At 38.3% G+C, this 19,350-nt stretch overlaps 1 protein-coding gene across 1 annotated transcript; it reads left to right on the top strand.

Moving 5' to 3' along the window:
* The first annotated feature begins 6,019 nt into the window (after positions 1–6,019).
* LOC130705072 (matrix-remodeling-associated protein 7-like) lies at positions 6,020–7,787 on the top strand. The gene has a single exon (XM_057531435.1). It carries the CDS (start codon positions 6,030–6,032, stop codon positions 6,510–6,512), a length of 483 nt encoding a protein of 160 aa, XP_057387418.1. The 5' UTR covers positions 6,020–6,029; the 3' UTR covers positions 6,513–7,787.
* Positions 7,788–19,350: the final 11,563 nt, after the last annotated feature.

Raw genomic sequence — 19,350 nt, 5'->3', positions numbered from 1 at the left:
AATGTACAAACATAAGTTTATACTTTATACAAATATCATTTATACCTACAGGATAAATTATCTTTGAACCAGTAATGCTGGTTCAAAGAGCATGTAGAATTTTAATTTTGGATGAAAATATTTTTTAACTTTGTTGGTTGACATGAAATCGCAAATCATAGCTGTTAGGGTGGCTATTATCATTAAAACAAAAGACAACTAGTGTTGACAAAGAAGTGGAGAAATTGGAACCTTTGTACATTGTTAGTGGGAATACAAAATGGCGCAGTCTCTATAGAAAGCAGTATGGAAGTTCCTCAGAAAGTTAAAAATAGAACTACTTTATAATCCAGCAATCCCACTTTTGGGTATTTATCCAGAAGGAATGAAATCAGGATATCAAAGAGGTATCAGTACTCTCATGTTCAATGCAGCACTATTCACAATAGCCAATGTAGAGAAGCAAACTAAATGTCCATCGACAGATGAAAGGATTAAAAAATGTGATTGATAGATATGAATATAGATATAGATATAGACATAGACATAGATATAGATATAGATATCTCACAATGGAATTTTATTCAGCTTTCAAAAAGAAGGAAATCCTGTCATATTCAATAACATCGATGAAACATGAGGACTTTATGCTAAGTGAAATAAGCCAGAAAGACAACTACTGCATGATTCCACATACATGAGGTATCTAAAATAGTTAAACTCATAGATGCTGAGACCAGAATGGTGATTGCCAGGAGCTGGGGGTAGGGGACAATGGGGAGTTATTAATCACAGGTATAAAGTTTCAGTTTGCCATTTGAATAAGTCTAGAGAGCTGCGGTACATTGTGCCTATGGATAAGAATACTGTATTGTACACTTAAAAAACATGTTAAGAGGGTAAATTTCATGTTAAATGTTCTCACCACAATAAAAAATTATTAAGCTATATATTTATAATGTGTGCATTTTTCCTCTTATATATATTTCAATAAAAACATTTTTTTAAATTTTTTTTTAATTTAAGCTTTTCTACTTTAAATCAGTAAGTTGAGAAATATAGAAGAATGCCCCACTCTTACCAATACTACTGCTTTCTTACATATTTTATACTTTAACTCTGCATATGATAGCAAGTATATTGACTATTATAGGTCAGAGTGATAGTTTACTTTTGGTTAAGAGTTCTACCTTAAATATCTCTTTTAAAACTTATAACCCCATGAGATAGTACTATGGTATGGTCGTCTTTACAGATGAGGAAACTGAGACACAAGAAAACTGAGGCATAAAAGTCAATTTGCCTAAGATTGTGTAAGTGAAGGAGTCATGGTTTTAACCCAGGAAGTCTGACATCCCAAAACCCACACTGCAGCATATACTTGTACAACTGGGCTCAAATGGCATATGGAACACCATAGAGGTCATACTTGTATTACTCTAGACTAAAATTACTTGGAAAATTAAGGCAGGAGATGGGAAAATGGTTTTTTATTTTTAAATTTTTTGTTTTGCAAACTCTAACTTTCAAACTGAGATGAGTGGATAGAAGTACCATATGATCTAGCAATCCTACTTCTGGGTAAATATCCAAAGAAAATGAAATCACTATCTTGAAGGAATATCTGTATACTCACATTCATTGCAGCATTATTTGCCATAGCCAAGACCTGAAACAACCTAAGTGTCTATTGACTATGACACTTAGGTAATGAGAATGTGATATATGTATGTATGTATATATATACACATACATATATATATGTTCATATATGTATATACAATGGAATAATATTCAGCCTTTTTGGAAATCCTGCCATTTGTGACAACATGGCTGGACCTTGAGGACACTATACTAAGTGAAATAAGTCAGACTGAGAAAGACAAATACTGTATGACCTCACTTATATGTGAAATCTAAAAACATCAAACCCATAGAAACAGAGAGTAGAATGGTGGTTGCCAGGGGCTGAGGGGTGGCCGGAATGGGGAGAAGTTGATCAAAGAGTACAAACTTTCAATTATAAGATGAACAAGTTCTGAGGATCTAATGTACAGCATGGATGGTGACTATCGTTAACAACACAGTGTTGTGCACTTGAAAGTTGATATGAGAGCAGAGCTTTAATGTTCTCACTGTAGCAACAAAATGGTAATTATGTGAGGTGAAGGATGTGTTAGCTAACCTTATTTGTGGTAAACATTTCACAATATATAGGCATATCAAATCATCACAATGTATACCTTAAACTTACACAATGTTAAATGTCAACTGTATCTCAATAAAGCTGGTAAAAAATTGAGATGAGTGTAAGATTTCCAGTCAAGTCAATTATAACACATTTTCATTATTTTATCCAAAATATCAGTATCCTTACAAGTAGGCATAGAGTGTAGCAATCCATCATGGATGAGGAACTTGGCTACAGACTTTGTAATACAAATTTATGGAAATTTTGGCAATGTTTCTCCTTTTTGTCTTAACCTTGCATTTATGTGAAGTAAGAAACTCATGCTCACAACCCCATAACAGGCTCATTATATTACTATAGTTTCCCAAGCTTAAACAACTCATTGATATTTTTTAATGGAACAGGTAAGTGATAACATTAATTTCAATCAATGCAAATTCATGTCAAATGTAAATTCTTTGGTGAATTTCTTTCAGGAAGTGTAATCAGTTTCAGAGAGGTGAAACCAGACTAAAATAATGGCTTTCTGAGACTCATTAATCCAAAAACTAGGAAGATATTTGACCATAAAGGGCCTTGCTCAGCTCCAACCACTTCCCCATTCTCCTCCCATGGGAAGCTTACCTACATCTTCCAAGGTCTGGCCAAAACACCACCATATCTGAAAAGTTTTTCCTGAACCTCATGCTCCAAAATTAATAGTTCCTCTTAATAAATCTTTTTTGTTATGTTCCAGAATTATCTCTTTGAAGAGTTTTGTGTAAATCTATCTTCCTAATAAATTTTAGGAAGAGGACAGGAGTGATGTCTTTCTTATCTTTTAACTTTTTAAAAACTTTTTATTTTGAAATGATATAGATTGATGGGAAATTGCAAAAATAGTACAGAGAGGTGCCACCTACTCTTCACTGTTTCCCCCAAAGGTAACATCTTACATAACTATAGCATACTCTCAAAGCCATGAAACTGACCTTGGTACAATCCAGAGTTTATTCAGATTTCACCAGCTTTATACGCACTTGTGTGCATGTGTGCATGCGAGCGTGTGTGTGGGTGTGTACAGTTCAGTGTAATCTTATGTGTAGGTTGTGTAACCACTATTGCAATTAAGATATAGAACTGTCCGTTACCACAAAAATTTCCCTCATGTTATCCATTTATAGTCAACAACCACTCCCATCACCCCCCATCCCTCCTTGAAACTAACCCCTGACAACCACTAATCTGTTCTCTATCTCTATAATGTTGTATAAATGGAATCATGCAGTATGTGACCTTTTGATGTTGGCTTTTTCTCTCAAAGCAATGCCCTTGAGATCCAACCAAATTGTTAACCTGTATGTTTGTTCCTTTTTATTGCTGAGTAATATCCTACAGTATGGATCCGCTACGGTTTATTTAACCATTCACCCACTGGAGTACCTCTGAGTTGTTTCCAAGTTTTAGCTTTATGTTTTAACTTTTCATTGCTTTCAGCAAGGGGACTTGAAAACAGAAAGCACTCAGTTAGGATTCATTAATTTGAATTAATTCCTAGTCTCACCCAAAGCTGAATTCTGTGCTGACACCATCTCTAACACGTATACGAACCTAGGGGGAAATGTCAGTTCTCTAAAAGCTTCCATTGACTTACTACACCATTCTCCACTCATATTTTAATCTGACATTTAGAGATTACAAGATATTGATGTGGTTCTTATTACATTTTAGAGTTCTAATGTGATTTTAGTGCTTTGGGGTAGAGTGAAAACAGATTGCTGGTATTCTTGATAGGTTAAGAAATACTTTCCGTAGCCAGTGTCAAGGTGTGACAGGGCTTTAGTCCCATCAGAACTTCAGTCACTTTTAAAATAAAACAAACAAAAATTTCATCAGCATCATCACATCTCCCACAGAGCCAATCCAAATACAAATAATAATCATAATGAAAATAATATTGTGCAATCATTAAAAACATTATATAAAGTATAAATAAAAGCAACAATAAGTTTTTTGGGTGCCAACTGCTCTCCTAACCAAATCAGTCAACTGAGCTGAGAAAGTTAATTTAATTGGAATACTATGCATCCTCAGTAAGCGTCATCAAAATTAGCACTTTGAAAAAAAAATTCCTTCCACATGCTGCCGCTTCCTCCTCCCCCAAGAAAAGATTCCTGGAAACTCTGCTATAGGTAATGAACACCTGGTCCCAGATTGTCAAAGCATGTCATCAACAGTGTGGGATGGAGAAGCTGTGCACATTGAAAACAGAAGCCAGCAAATCAACATTGGGGTGGAGCAAAGGGAAAATTACTAACCACATACTGTACAAGACTTATCATAAGGCTATATGGTGATAAGTTTTACGTTTATAGTTATAATGAAACAATACTATTCATACTATAAAAATAATATACATGTATGATGGAAAATTAGGAAATGCAAATGTTATTAAACTTGTTTAATACTAGGTAATTTCTTTAAATAGATTGGGGGGGGGGTCGTGACATTGGTGTAATGCATATCCGTATATCCAGTTATTTAAGGTTTGAAAGGCAAATACAGAAAATTACAAGTTTTTAAAAAACTATTCTTTTATTGAAAAGACTTAGTTTTTCTAAGTAAGCAAAGATCTGATAACGACAATATGAAGTATAGGAAATATTTAATAAGACATAGAATCTTTGCTTCTTAGGCAGATTACATAAAAGGCAAAGAAAAAACTTTTATAATCTTTTAATAACAGAAGACCCATGATCTAAGATATCTTATGATTTTAACAAAGAGGAAATTAAACTCCAGTTTTGTATCAGAACATTATGAGCAAGTCTGGCAAGGTACTCAGGAAACTTTTCTAATACTGAGGATGGCATCAAGGGAAAACCTAAAGTGTTGGCAATGATGAAGCCGCCACCTCAAATGCCTCCTGGGTAAATTCCTGGTAAAGTCCCTGAAGAAAAACTGTCTTCACAATGAAGAGTTCCTTGATCCTCCCCATTCTCCCTCTATTCTATTTTCACCCATCCCCTCTACCTTCAAGCTGAAGGGGTCATCTCCCTGTCTAAACTCTGTAGTTCTTTATTGCTCCTTGTCCTATGGACCTGGCCCTTTCCTACCTTATGTTGCCCTGATTTATAGTCATCGACCAGAGCGAGACCACCTGCATGCAGGGACTTTCCTTTACCCCTCAGCAAGACTTGCAAGGAGGTTTGCACTAATCCAATGCCCAATGCATGATATCCCACAGATTTTCCACTGGTGATTTGCATTCTTCATGAATGAGAAGGAAGGTTTTTTTCCCTGTCTTGCTGGCTCACCCTCTACCATCTACAGAACCAACTGTCAACAGAGGCAGAAAGGAAATTCCATCAGTTCATCAGGGGAGGTCTTATGCAAAACAAAGTGAGGGGCAGAGTCATGCCTGGATTCCCTGATTCTTCCCTAATTTTAAGTAGTGTGGTGTTCTACTAAGGCAATATTTCCCAAACTTTAGTCATTCACATTCCTCATTCACAATGTTTGCCCCATCTGTATGCCACCTATAATACTGCTTATTTAAAAGTCTCAAAATCAATTTGCCTATTTAATTAAATAACTTTTTAAAAGAAACTTTCTACAGTTACTGTAAATGGGAGGAAAAAGTATTATTTGCCAAAATTTGAGGATAACCATAAGCATAATAACAATAAAAAGGAGATAATTAATAATAAATTAGATGACTAGTCAGGACACTTGAGTTTCAGAACTGCCTTCTTTTTGTTAAATATGTGCTCTTTGTTTGAAAGAGAGATTAGCGAGTGCTAGAAACAAAGACATAAACCAAAGTTAGACTTTCTTCTTGATGCACTCAAAAGATTGGAATAGGGGCGGCCGCGGCGCGATGGAGGCGCCGGCCGAGTTGCTGGCCGCGCTACCCGCGCTGGCCACCGCGCTGGCGCTGCTGCTTGCCTGGCTGCTGGTGAGGCGCGGGGCGGCCGCGAGCCCCGACACCCCGGAGCCCGCGCCCCCGGAGTCCACGACCCCGGCCGAGGCAAGCGGGACGCCCGCGCCGCTCGGCCCCTGCGCGGCGGAGCCGGCGGCCGCGCCCGAGGGGCCGGGGGAGCCCACGCCGCCGGACGAATCCGCGCCGCCGGAAGAGTCCGCGGCGGCGCCGGCGGAGGCGGAGGAGCAGGCCGCCGAGGAGAGGCAGGAAGAGGAGCAGGAGCTGGATGGCGTGGAGGGTCCACCCCTGGCAGGGCCTGAGGAAGAAGACGGCGGAGAGGCCTTCTCCTTCAAATACAGCCCCGGGAAGCTGAGGGGAAACCAGTACAAGAAGATGATGACCAAGGAGGAACTGGAGGAGGAACAGAGAACCGAGGAATAATGAAGTTATCCTTAGCCTCCTCCTAAAGGCTTTTCCTTTTGGCATCTTAAAACTTGAGAGATAAAGCGGAATCCCCAGAGAGGAGCCAGCAGGCTCCTGGGGCGCATTTTCCTGCATAAATCTGCCGGGACTAGGCCCCCATCCAGGACTTTCCTTGGCTGGGAGGATCCCGAATGCCCGTGGCGCTCCCCTGTAGAGGCGTTCCTCCCTGTCTGCCTGGATTGCTTTGTTAAGCTGAAGGGTTTTCCTGGATTTTTATTTTCCTTGTCACTCAGCCTTCCTGTCCACACACGCTTTGCACCTGAGATATCACCAGGGTCAGCAATGCCATCATCTTAAAATCGGTATAGTTTCATTCCAGCCCTCCTGCTTTTCATCACCAAAGCCAAACCAGGAAAGACTCTGAGGTGTGATGGACAAATGAGGGAGAGAGCTGCCTGTGCTCGCTGGCTGGTCGGGGTGGTCGACTGCCCTCCTTCCCCTTGGGGCCCACTCCCCTCTCTGTCTTCGGCTGGCTCGGCTGTGGGGGCGAGAGCCCGATGATTGATGAGTGGGCAGCAAAGAACCAGAACCAGCTGTTGACTTCCTCTTGCCCTTACCCTCCGTTGAGAGCAGGCTCGGATCCAGCCCGCTTGTTGCTAAGAGGCCTTTTCATTGATGTTCCTACCAGCTCAGCGGAATCTCCACCTTCGCTTTGGCAGAAGCAATAATGATAGTGTTCGCTTAAAACAGCTGTCTCAATTCTGCCTTTTCCTAGGTTTCATAGATGAGTTAGAACTTCTCCAGATAATCAGATCAGTCCCAGATTCATTTCTTGGAATTTTATATTTGACAATATTTATACTATACCAAACTAATCTGCAGTTTTTAGATGTGTTGGTTAAAACATTTTTTGAAAGCAGTTAAGTTTATAGAAAATTTTTTTTTTTTCCTATTTAGTGGAAGGCCGGGAAATGTCCACTGTCAGCCTAGGGCATGGTACATTCCCAGGGACCTTCTCCTCTGGGTCTAATACCTTAGGTTCACGGGTTTAGGACAGAACAGGCAACAAAGCAACAGCCACACAGAGCCATGTAGCCCGCCCCACACAGCAGCAGCAACAGTGATTTCCTTGTCCAGGCCGGGGTCTGACTGAAAAATAGGTGACTCCTTCCAGGTTAAGTTTGTCTGGACACCTTCTGAACGTGGCTTGTAGGCACCAAGCCTCACATTCTCCCGATGGCTTGGATCTGTGTATTCAGCCTTTCTTCAGTCCAATAAACTTTGAGTAGATGGTCTTGAAAAAAAAAAAAAAAAAAAGATTGGAATAAATTTGAGAGGGAGACTATGGTAGGATGAATAATGCCCCCCCCCAAAGATGTCCATGTCCTAATCCCAGAAACCTGTGAATATGTTACCTTACATGGCAAGAGAGACTTTACAGAGGTGATTAAGTTAGGATACTCGAGGTGGGGAGTTTATTCTGGGTTATCTGCATGGGTCCAATGTAATCACAAAGGTCCTTATAAGAGGGAGGCAAGAAGGTCAAAGTTAGAAAAAGGAAATATGACAATGGAACAACCAGAAGTTGACATGATACACTAGGAGCCAAGGAATGCAGGCAGCCTCTAGAAGCCAGAAAAGGTGAGGAAACAGATTTTCCCTTGAAGTCTCCAGAAAGAATGCAGCCCTATCAACCTCCTGATCTTAGATTTCTAACCTTCAGAACTGTAAGAGAATAAACTTATATGATTGTGAGCCACTAGGTTTGTGGTCATTTGTTACAGCAGCGGCAGGAAACTAATACAGAGACTAACTCTCACATCATGTGATTCAACATTATTTAATACCATGCACATGTACCAGTTAAAATCTTCCATAGCCCCAGCGGTGTATACCTACACTTGGGAAACACTGCCTAATGAACTCCACTAGGGCATCAGGGAAAATGGTAGCCACAGATTAAAGCAACTGTAGAAGAATTTAGGCCTGAGGCAGTGAAGCTGGTTACTAAAATGGTAGCTGATTATAGGGGAAGCTCTGTGTGGTCGGTGTCCTGCTTCGTCCTCTGCTTTGGCCTCCCTTTATACTGTAGCACCTGAGCCTGAGCAGACAGCATTCCTCAATCAGCCTTCCTTCAGTGAATGGACTCTGTACTGAGGTAGGTCATAGCTAGAGTTCCTTCTACTCCTTAATTACATTGCCTTTCTCTTAGATTAAAATAGGCTTGGGAATATTTTTTCAAGTTAAAAAAAAAAAAAGACTTACTGTGTTTTTGTACCATTGCAAAAGTAAAATTGTTTATTACAGACATTTTTAAACATAGAGAAAAGCTAACAAAGAAAATAATAAATAACCAGTAACTTCAGCCCCCAGAGAAAACTACTTGATTAGTATTTTGATAGATTTTTCTCTAGTCTCATTTCTACTCATGTCTACTTATAACTTAAAAAATATTCGATAAATACTGTGTAGTAGCCTTCATTTTCCCCATTAAAACATATTATGAATACTTTTGTATTAGCTATAATACACGTCTACAATATTTTTGTAATGACGGAACAGTATTGTGTTGTAAGGATAAAGTAGAATTTCTGTAACCATTTCACTCACATGGCTATTTATGCTGCTTCCAACTTTTCACCCTGTTCCTTATAAATATTTTTGTTCACTATTGATGGCCCCTCGAAATAAATTTCTGAATCAAGAATACTTAAATTTTTTATAGATATTGCCAGATTTCCCATCAGAGTGTTATAAAAATTAACATTGAAAAAGAATTTTTTTTTAAAGAGAATTAAATGTATGTCTGAGTAAATAAAAGAGAGGAAAATAAGTGGTAACCTTTTGGGAGAAGAGAGTAAGAAGAATATTTCATATTTTATATGATAAGCAAGGGAATATGCTTGCCTGTATCTTGACTTGACCACCTACTGGAGAAAGAAGAGGGCAGAAAGAGATGCTCTGGAAATGGAGTGACTTCTTAGAGGGGAAAAAAATAAGTGAGGAAATTTTTAAGGGTGTTTAGATCAATTAATAAACACCTCTAGAATCAGTGTTTTCAGGTTACAGAAAGGTATAGCAGATGGACAATCCCCATTATGGCAAAATGTGGAAGGTCTTTTCAAGGCCATTGCCTATTTCAGAAAAGTCTTGTGGAAGGTACACACTCAACCAATAATAGATTTGATGATTTAATCGATACAGACAATCAAATTGTGTAGACAAAGTAAATTTCTGCTTTGGCTGTCTACACAAATTATTAGTTGGAGAACTTCGAAATTCCTCACTTGCTAGGTGCTGTCAAGGGAAAGCCCATGGCACCCACAGCAGCCTAGCCCATCCAGGCAGCTTCGCCTAGACCTCACATGGCAAACTTTATCCACTAAGGAGCATGGTCTGTTTTCAGGATCACCCATTCCAGGTTCCATATACATTAAAATATGAGGTAGAAAATTTCCAAGTAAGCCTTGTTTTCAGTCTTCTCCACCTCAAGCCAAATTGAACAGAATCCCAATAATAAGAACAACAACAATAAATAACAGCAACGTATTGGGTAGCTTCTGGATGCCAGGCATCACTCTGTGCACCTCACACATATTTTACTTAAGCTTTACAACAATGCTGCAAGAAGGTGTTATTATTATTAACTTATAGGTAAGAAGAGAGAAAATCAGAAAATTGTCCAAGCGTCCACAGCTGGTAAGAAGCAGAGTTGCGATTTGGACCCAGGTCTGTCGGATTCCACTACAGTTAATTGTCCCTTCCAGGTGGGACTCCCTGCTAGGTGTCCCTGTGAATTGAGGCCTCAGTTGGTATTTCCAGGCTACATAACTAAACCTACACATTCTCACACTTACCCCTTTAATGACCCTGGGAAAAATTTTTAAAGAAACTCAATGACGGCTAGAGTCTTTTATAATCCTCAATTGTACCATCTTTATTAGGTATATTATAGGTTTTAAAGAGCAGGAAAAAATTGTTTTTCTTCTATATCTTTAAGGGCATTGTTTTAAAATTGTAAAGTTTCTAGATTTTTCATTGTTTGTTTTGATCTATTTTATTTGGTCTGTATTAATGTGATTAATAACAGGCTGCATATTCCCTGTTGGAAAGATATACTAGACATATCACAGACAATCAAATAAACATTTCAGGACAGGAACCCTTGGGGAGAATCTTTGGAAATCATACATCATGTTAGTAACAGGGTGAGGTAGGCGATCAGCTGCTATGTTCTGGGAACAAAGAGAGTCTCAAAATCAAGGATGCTCTTGCACTGCTGGTGGGAATGTAAATTGATACAGCCACTATGGAGAACAGTATGGAGGTTCCTTTAAAAACTAAAAATAGAAGTACCATATGACCCAGCAATCCCACTACTGCACATATACTCTGAGAAAACCATAATTCAAAAAGACACATGTACCCCAATGTTCATTGCAGCACTATTTACAATAGCCAGGACATGGAAGCAACCTAAATGGCCATCAACAGATGAATGGATAAAGAAAACGTGGTGTATATATACAATGGAATATTACTCAGCCATAAAAGCAATGAAATTGGGTCATTTGTAGAGATGTGGATGGACCTAGAGTCTGTCATACAGAGTGAAGTAACTCAGAAAGAGAAAAACAAGCATCGTATATTAACGCATATATGTGGAATCTAGAAAAATGGTACAGATGAACCTATTTGTAGGGCAGGAATAAAGACGCAGACGTAGAGAACGGGCATGCAAACACAGTGCGGGAAGGGGAGGGTGGGATGAACTGGGAGATTAGGATTGACATATATACACTACCATGTGTAAAATAGATAGCTAGTGGGAACATGCTGTATAGCATAGGGAACTCAGCTCGGTGCTCTGTGATGATCTAGATGGGTGGGGTGGGGGGATGCGGGGAGGGAGGTCCAAGAGGGAGGGGATATATGTATACATATAGCTGATTCACCTCAGTGTACAGCAAAAACTAACACAACACTGTAAAGCAATTATACTCCAATAAAAAAAAAAAAAGAATGCATAGAAAGGAGAGGCAACCTCTGAATACAGAGACACTTACCATCTAATGATTTTACAGGGGTACAGTGGATGTTGCTAGGAGGTCCCATCCCATGAATGCTAGTGAGGTGATAGAAGGGGCCTCTATTTATCCTGTTTCCTCTCGACACCTTCTCTCTGTTTTTACTCCCCATGCCGCTTGCTTTCCTTAGCTTCCATCATGCTGAAGCTGGTCTTACACGTTTGGGAAAGTTATTTCCCTCTTCTGGGCCTGTTTTATCTGTGAAATAAACTAGTTGATCTGTTAGGTGTTTGTTAATCTCATTGTGCTTTATTCCTATAAATGTGATCACTTAAAAAGTCAGGGCAGATGAAAGCAGAGTTGAACACCAAGTACTTCCACACCCCAGCAGCCAGGGAAATTCCAGTGCCTGCCACTTTAGTGTCTTTGCATGACCCTTTCTGTGGTTTAGTTCCCCTCTCCCTTCATAAGGATCTGTAGTGCTTCATGCTACTCCCTGTCTGACCCCAGATTTTAAATTTGGATCCACCCAAGCCTGATTCATCTTTCAAGTACCCCTGGACTAAAATAATTCCAGCCATTTCTCTACTGCCTACACCAAAATTTTCAAAATCTCAAAGGGTGACAATATAAGTAGAGACCCTGCTTCAGCTGGCTTAGGGTGGGAACTGAAATCAGCATCATCAATCAGATGATTCTCAGTCTGATTTTCTTGCAAATGAGAGGTAAAATCAAGTCTGAAAACTTCTTCCGCACCTGGTCCAGTAAAAGCCAGTGCTTTGAAACGAACACACAGTTGATATATGTATTTGTCATCCAGAGGATAAAACACTGTGTTCTACAGTTGGTGAGCATAAAATATTTTACTTATGAGACTAGGGAGCATCGCGTAGAAAAGACAATGAGGAAAGGTCACATTTTTTCCTCAACTGCAAAACAGACAGCTACTAAATCATGATAACAAGCTCATATGCAAAACAACTCTAAGAGGATTTGTCAACGGATACAAAAAAAGCAATAATTTTAAATACTGATTTTTAAAATATGTTCACATACCTTTTCTAAGTAGAATTTTTTTTCAGATTTATATTCATGTACTGTGATGACTTTAGGCCAAGATTTCTCAACCTCAGCATTACTGACATTTGGGGTTGGGAAATTCTTTGTTTTGCAGTCCATCCTGAGCATTGTAGGATGCTTAGCCGCACCCCTGGCCTCTAACACTAGATGCCAGTAACATTCCTATAGTGATGACATCCAAAAAAGTCTCCACGCATTGCCGGAACTCCCCTGGGAGATGAAATCACTCCCAGCTGAGAAGAATTGCTCTAGGAAAATCTTGTAAGCTCAGAGGCTTCAGGATTTTGTAATATAAGATGAAAGTGTAAAGGTGGCTTTCATGGCAGTGGAATCAGAAAAGACTATATAGTAAGTGATACTGGTAAAATTAAACAACTACTTAGAAAAAATAACCCAGATTCAATACCTACCCATACTAAAAAATAAATTTCAAATGGTCCAGAGTTCTAAATGAAAAATATTGAAAAGAATATAAACTATATTTGTATAACCTTGGAGTAGAGAAAAACTGTCTTAAAACTCAGAAAAGCCAGAAACCCAAAATGAAAACCTCAAGAGACTTAACTCATAACATTTTAACACTTCCGTATGATGAAGTAATAACTAAAGAAAGGCACCACAATCAAAAAGTTTAAGAGAGAAAGAGAAAATATTTGCAATATGCATAACAAACTGTTGATCAATATTCGTAAAAAATTAAAAGCCCAGACAAATTTTTTAAAAAACACAGAGAAAACAGGCTAATAATTTGAAAAGGCAATTCATAAAAGAAAATCAAATAGCCAAAACATTTTAAAAGTCTCAATTTCATTATAACTCAAGAAAATGCAAACTAAAATTACAATGAGATGTCTTGATCCCATCATATTGGCAAAATTAAAAAGATTTATGAAGTGCAGAATTGATGAAGGAAGATGTGGAGAAACAATCATGTTCATGCCCTATTAGGAGAACTTACATTGGTTTGGTCTTCTGGAGGCAACTTAGCAGTATCTATGAAAATGTAGATGGCATACATTACAGTATAGATTTACATCTATAAATCTTTTCTATAAAAATACTCTCATATGTGCTCACTATATATATATATATATATATATATATATATATATATATATATATACACAAGGGTAGTTGCTATGGTATTATTCATAATAACGAAACATTGCAAACAAGCTAAAAGCCATCAACAAGGAATATTTGGTCCATCGTCATATCTTGATACATACAATGTGGCTTTATGCAGTCACATAGAATGAGATAGTTTAAAATATTGAAATGGAAAGGACTTTTTATATATGAAAGAGACTTTCAGAGCTGTATATAAATATGTAAATATACACATATTTATGTAAATAAATTCATTCATGTAAATAATGTTATATGTATGTATAATTATCAGTATGCATAATTATGTATATATGTAAACTTATAAAAAGTGTCTTAAAAGACACACATCAAACTATCAATGGGAATTAATTCCAAGAAGAAAAGTAGGATGTACATCTCATTCTATGTGTTTCATAGTGTTTGAAGTTTCACCACAAATATGTATTCTACATACTACATAATTTTTTAAGAAAAGTGATAAAGTTGAACTAAATGATTTCAGAAGTGTATGATTTGGGCTCTAAGAAACTATGACTTAATCCTGGTTTAGAACTAAATCTGAAAACTTAAGCCACCAAGCTTGTGTCCATATCACAGGATCCTTTAAGAAGAAAAGATAAAAGGAAAGGAAAGACAGTTCTTTAAGCACCCACTATGTGCTTATTCCATTTGCATACATTTTCCCATTTATCCTGATAGCACCTCATTTTTTGTTTTTTAATTTTTTTTTTAATGCTATTCTTGTCTGCTTACATTCTTTTTATGTATGTATGTATGTATGTATGTATGGCTGTGTTGGGTCTCCGTTTCTGTGCGAGGGCTTTCTCTAGTTGTGGCAAGCGGGGGCCACTCTTCATCGCGGTGCGCGGGCCTCTCACTATCGCGGCCTCTCTTGTTGCGGAGCACAGGCTCCAGACGCGCAGGCTCAGTAATTGTGGCTCACGGGCCCAGTTGCTCCGTGGCATGTGGGATCTTCCCAGACCAGGGCACGAACCCGTGTCCCCTGCATTGGCAGGCAGATTCTCAACCACTGCGCCACCAGGGAAGCCCGCACCTCATTTTTACTGAGGCTCTGAGAGGTTAAGTGGTTTAACAAAACTCACAGGGCCAGGAAGGGGCGTAGTCAGGTTTCACACCTGGACCAGTCTATGGGGGATATGATTGCTGCTTTCTACATCAGAGGTTTCATAGTTTCACTAGTTGATGAAGACACTCCAGCTTACCTTATAAAAGTCAGATCAAAGCACAGAGGGCCATGACTCCACAAGAGCCAGTGTGCCCACAGTTGGGCCGGCTCTTGCTCTCTCCCCAGTCCCCACCACGATGTGTGTGTCTGCAATCAGTCCCCGATCCCTAGCTGCTGGACCTGAAGGCACTACTGAGGGCCCCAAGAACACTTGCAGTCACTGTGAGCCCTGTAGCACTCACCAAGGACCACACAGCTGTCGATGCTGTGGATCCCAGCAATCTGAGCCCAAGAGACCTCACTCCCTAGTGCCACCACACACTCCTGCAGTTGGTGCCCTGCACAACTCGACCTGAGGCCATAGCACACCTCAGCATGCCCCATCCGCAGGTAAAAGTCTTCCTTTACCACAGTCAGACCATAAAGTCTGGGAGAGACGACCGTGTGTCCAAATACAGACACCTACACAAGGCTTTAAGGATCACGAAGAATGAGGAATACAGTAAACCGTCATGAACTGGCCCCAGAGAAATGGAGAACCAGGAATTGCCCAACAAAGAATTATAAACAATTGTTCTAAAGATACTCAGCTACAGGAGAACACAAATAAACAATCTGATGGTATCAGGAAAATACAAGCACAAGATGAGAAGTTCAACAAAGAGATAGAAAACAGATAAAGAACCAAACAGAAATTTTGGAGCTGAAGAGAATACAATGACTGGTACTGAATAATAGAGAATTTCAAAGGCAGACTGAAACAAACAAAACAATGAATCAATGAGCGCGAAGACAGATCAATTGAAATTATTCAATCAGAGGAACAGAAAACAAAAGATAAAGAAAAGGAACAAAGAGAGTCTATAGGACTTACAGGATAAATTAATGGAAACAATGTACACATCACTAGAGTCCCAGAAGGAGAAGGAGAAATTCCCAAATCTGGGGAGAAATTTGGGCATCCAAGTTCATGAAGCTAATAGTTTGCCCCAAAATATCAATTCAAAATGACTTTCTCCAAGATACGTTATAATAAAACTGTAACAAGAATAACGATAGAAAAAATCAATGGAACACTGAATTAGTTTTTTGAGTAGATAATCAAAATTGACAAACTGTTAGCTAGACTATGAAAAAAAAGAGAGATGACTCAAATAAATAAAACTAGAAATTAAAAAAAGGCAACATTACAACTGATACCACAGAAATACAAAGGATCACATGAAACTACTATGAACAATTGCATGCCAACAAATTGGATAACCTAGAAGAAAGGGATAAATTCCCAGAAACATCATGACGTTAATGGACCAGTACTGTATATTCTTGAATTTTCTAGAACTTCATAAGGTGATAAGTTTAGGTATAAATATTTGTGTTTTTAGAAACCAACTCACCTACAAAGGTTATACCTTCTATAATACCAGCAACCTCAATATTGTGCCATGGTTATTTTAAAATCCTGTGGTTTTCCTTGTGCTTCAGCATAAACATAAGTACATTCTGTTGTCTTATTTTTCAATAATCTTTAAAATGTTTTCCCAAAGATCTAAATTTTTTTTAAATTTAACTACAACTTATTTTAGAGATTAATAACTTTATTTTAAGACAAAACAATTTATATTTAAAAAAAAGAATCATCACATGTTGATTAATGCAGCTGAGAGAGATTGATTGGTGTCAAAATGACAATCGTATATTTTCAGGCATGTCTAACAAACTGGGAGGGCAGATAAACCAAGAGAGCATTTGCCTGATGGCCCTGAGTCTCTTGTGAGACAATTCATATTGAGAGAAGGAGTAGGGCATCCGTTTGTACAAAAGTTTTGGCCATTTGATCATAGAGTGATTCTGACAAGATCACTGACTTGGACCTTCAGGCAGATTCCACGGCACAGCCTTCACTGGACTTGAGGTTTTGGATTATAGAACCTGAAAGAATTGTTTTAATAAAACTCAATTCAACCTTGGGGGAAAGCAGCACTTGAGAGCCCTTTAACCTGCAACTCAAATAGAAAAGACGAATTCACTCCCAGTTTTGCTTTTTTTTATACTCTTGTGTTACTGGTGTGTGTGTGGAGGTCGGGGTGTCCTGTTTTGTTTAACTGATACAATGCTTTATAATTTTTGCACACAGTACATCTATAGGTAATGATCCTCTATTCACTTTTTTCTTAGCTTTTCCTTAATCTCTCACCTATTTGACCTGTCCCTTTTTATGTAATTTTGATATTTAACTGATTTATAGATAGTGCTCATTAGGGGAGATGTATTTTCTTAGTTTCAAGATGTCAGGATACTTCAGATCCTCCTTTGTGTATTGAGATGGCAAAAAAACCCATTTTAAAATATCACAGCGTTCCTTGATAGAAACTTCTAAAGAGAAATCTCTCAAGATAAACAATTCCAAGTTGGAGGTCACACTGGCACGTTTGGATCCCCCGTTCTCTATAATGATAATTTCCACAAGCTGTGGGTTGCTCAGGTGTTGAGGGCATTGTTAAAATTCTGCAGTGGGGAAGAGCTATACTTATTTCATATTTGTTCAAAATGTAGCTCTTTGAGCTGGACCTTGTATGTCACTTTCTTGCTTCCAAAATGACAGTTGTGAGCTCATAAAGTCACCCAAGAATTTAATAGCCAAACTGAACTCTATTTTCTCTACATTTGCTTGTATGCAAGGAGGGCAGTTTCTAAAGGCTGTAAAAGAGGCCATGTTGAAGGGAAATAGTCCTACTATCAAAAATGTAGGATTTTTTCAGAACTAATCAGTTTTTTGGCATCAGTTCTTTCATTAATAAGTCTATACAGTATTCACATGTATATTATGTGAGAGTTGACCTCACCTGAATATATTGGAACAATGTGAGATTATATGTCCCAAATTTATAATGAAATTATTGAGAATTGTTCTGAATTTTAAATCCAGGGAGAACTTTTAAAGAGACAATTCACAGAAACTGATGTAATTGCTTTTGATAGTAGGTGAGCCTTTGTCCTTGAATGCAGAACATTGAAATGTTATGTTTTATTCCCATGCGTTAATAATATTCACTGATGAATTAAAACACCTGAATTTTAGTTATGGCCTTGCCACAATCTAGCTAGGTAATGTTGGGCAAGGCTTTTTAACATATCTTCCCAAATGAAAATGAAAGGGCTGAATGAGATTTTCTTTCCTTCTGGCTATATAACTTTTTTTTTTAATTGAAGTATAGTTCATTTACAATGTTGTGTTAGTTTCAAGTATATAGCAAAATGATTCAGTTATATATATATATACACACACACATATATGTATATTATACATGTATTTTTTTCCAGATTCTTTTCCATTATACGTTATTACAAGATAGTCAGTACAGCTCCCTGTGCTATACAGTAGGTCCTTGTCATTTACCTATTTTATATATAGTAGTGGGTATATGTCTGGCTGATTAACATTTTAAAATCCTAAAATGTCAATATTGGGAACCCAAGTGCTTTTCCAAAATTTTATTTTGCGTAAGTTCGGAGTGAGCTCAGTGGGTGCTGAGGACCTGGGGCTCTGCCAAGTGTTGGGCAAATGCTCCCTCTGCCTCCTAAAGTAGGTCAGATCGCTACTCCGAAGCACACGTCAGATCACTAGTGGTGGGAATGTTGAGACTGCTCCAGAAAAGAGCTGCAAGCTCACCTCATGACACCTATGCAGGCCGCCCAGAATGGGTGAGGCTGAGAGTGTGGGCAGCTGTCTACACACAGACTCACCATTCCTGTTCTGGCTTCCCCTCCTTCACCAACCCACATTCCAAAAGCCTCTCAATTAGTGTGGCTGCTGGTAGCTCAGTTCTGAAGAGCTGATGTAAAAGTAAAGAAATATTTTACTTTAAATAGCATTTTTTCTTAAATTCTAACACATTCTTCACTTAAAATGACAATAACTATTCTCCTGGCCTGCTTAAATATTAGTAGGCTAAGGAATTGCTCACATGGCCACATAGTTGATTGAACTGGGGCATTTAGTTCATGAAAATAGCTAGGCTGCAACTCCTTTTAGTTATTGCAGATGATTTAATGACCAGGTATCCATCAAAGGAATCTCTCAGCAATTAACTAGTGATTACAAACCCAAATAAAACTTTTCATGTCTATTTAGTTGAGCTACCTAGAAATGGCCTAAACATGGAAGATTCATTTTCTTCCAATCAATGTTCTTGCCCATAACTAAAAATAGAAAATGTCCTAAAATTTTTTGACATTCTTGATAAGTAAAAATGCTTATCACTACATTGACCTTCAACCAAAGGACAGTAATCGTTGAAGCCCCAGACTGTGACTCTAAAGGGTCATAAAGTTTTCTGCAGACTTCATACCTTTCTACCTATAAAAGATAGATAAGAACTAGGAAAAAGTTCATTTGTAACCTTTTTTCAGATCCCACATATAAGCGATATCATATGATATTTGTACCTAT

Source organism: Balaenoptera acutorostrata, chromosome 16, assembly GCF_949987535.1.
Source record: "Balaenoptera acutorostrata chromosome 16, mBalAcu1.1, whole genome shotgun sequence".
Lineage (NCBI taxonomy): Eukaryota > Metazoa > Chordata > Mammalia > Artiodactyla > Balaenopteridae > Balaenoptera > Balaenoptera acutorostrata.
This window is presented reverse-complemented; position numbering and strand designations above follow the sequence as displayed.

Coding starts and splice junctions, on each gene's coding strand:
- LOC130705072 (XM_057531435.1), top strand. CDS start 6,030: ATGGAGGCGCCGGCCGAGTTGCTGGCCGCGCTACCCGCGCTGGCCACC.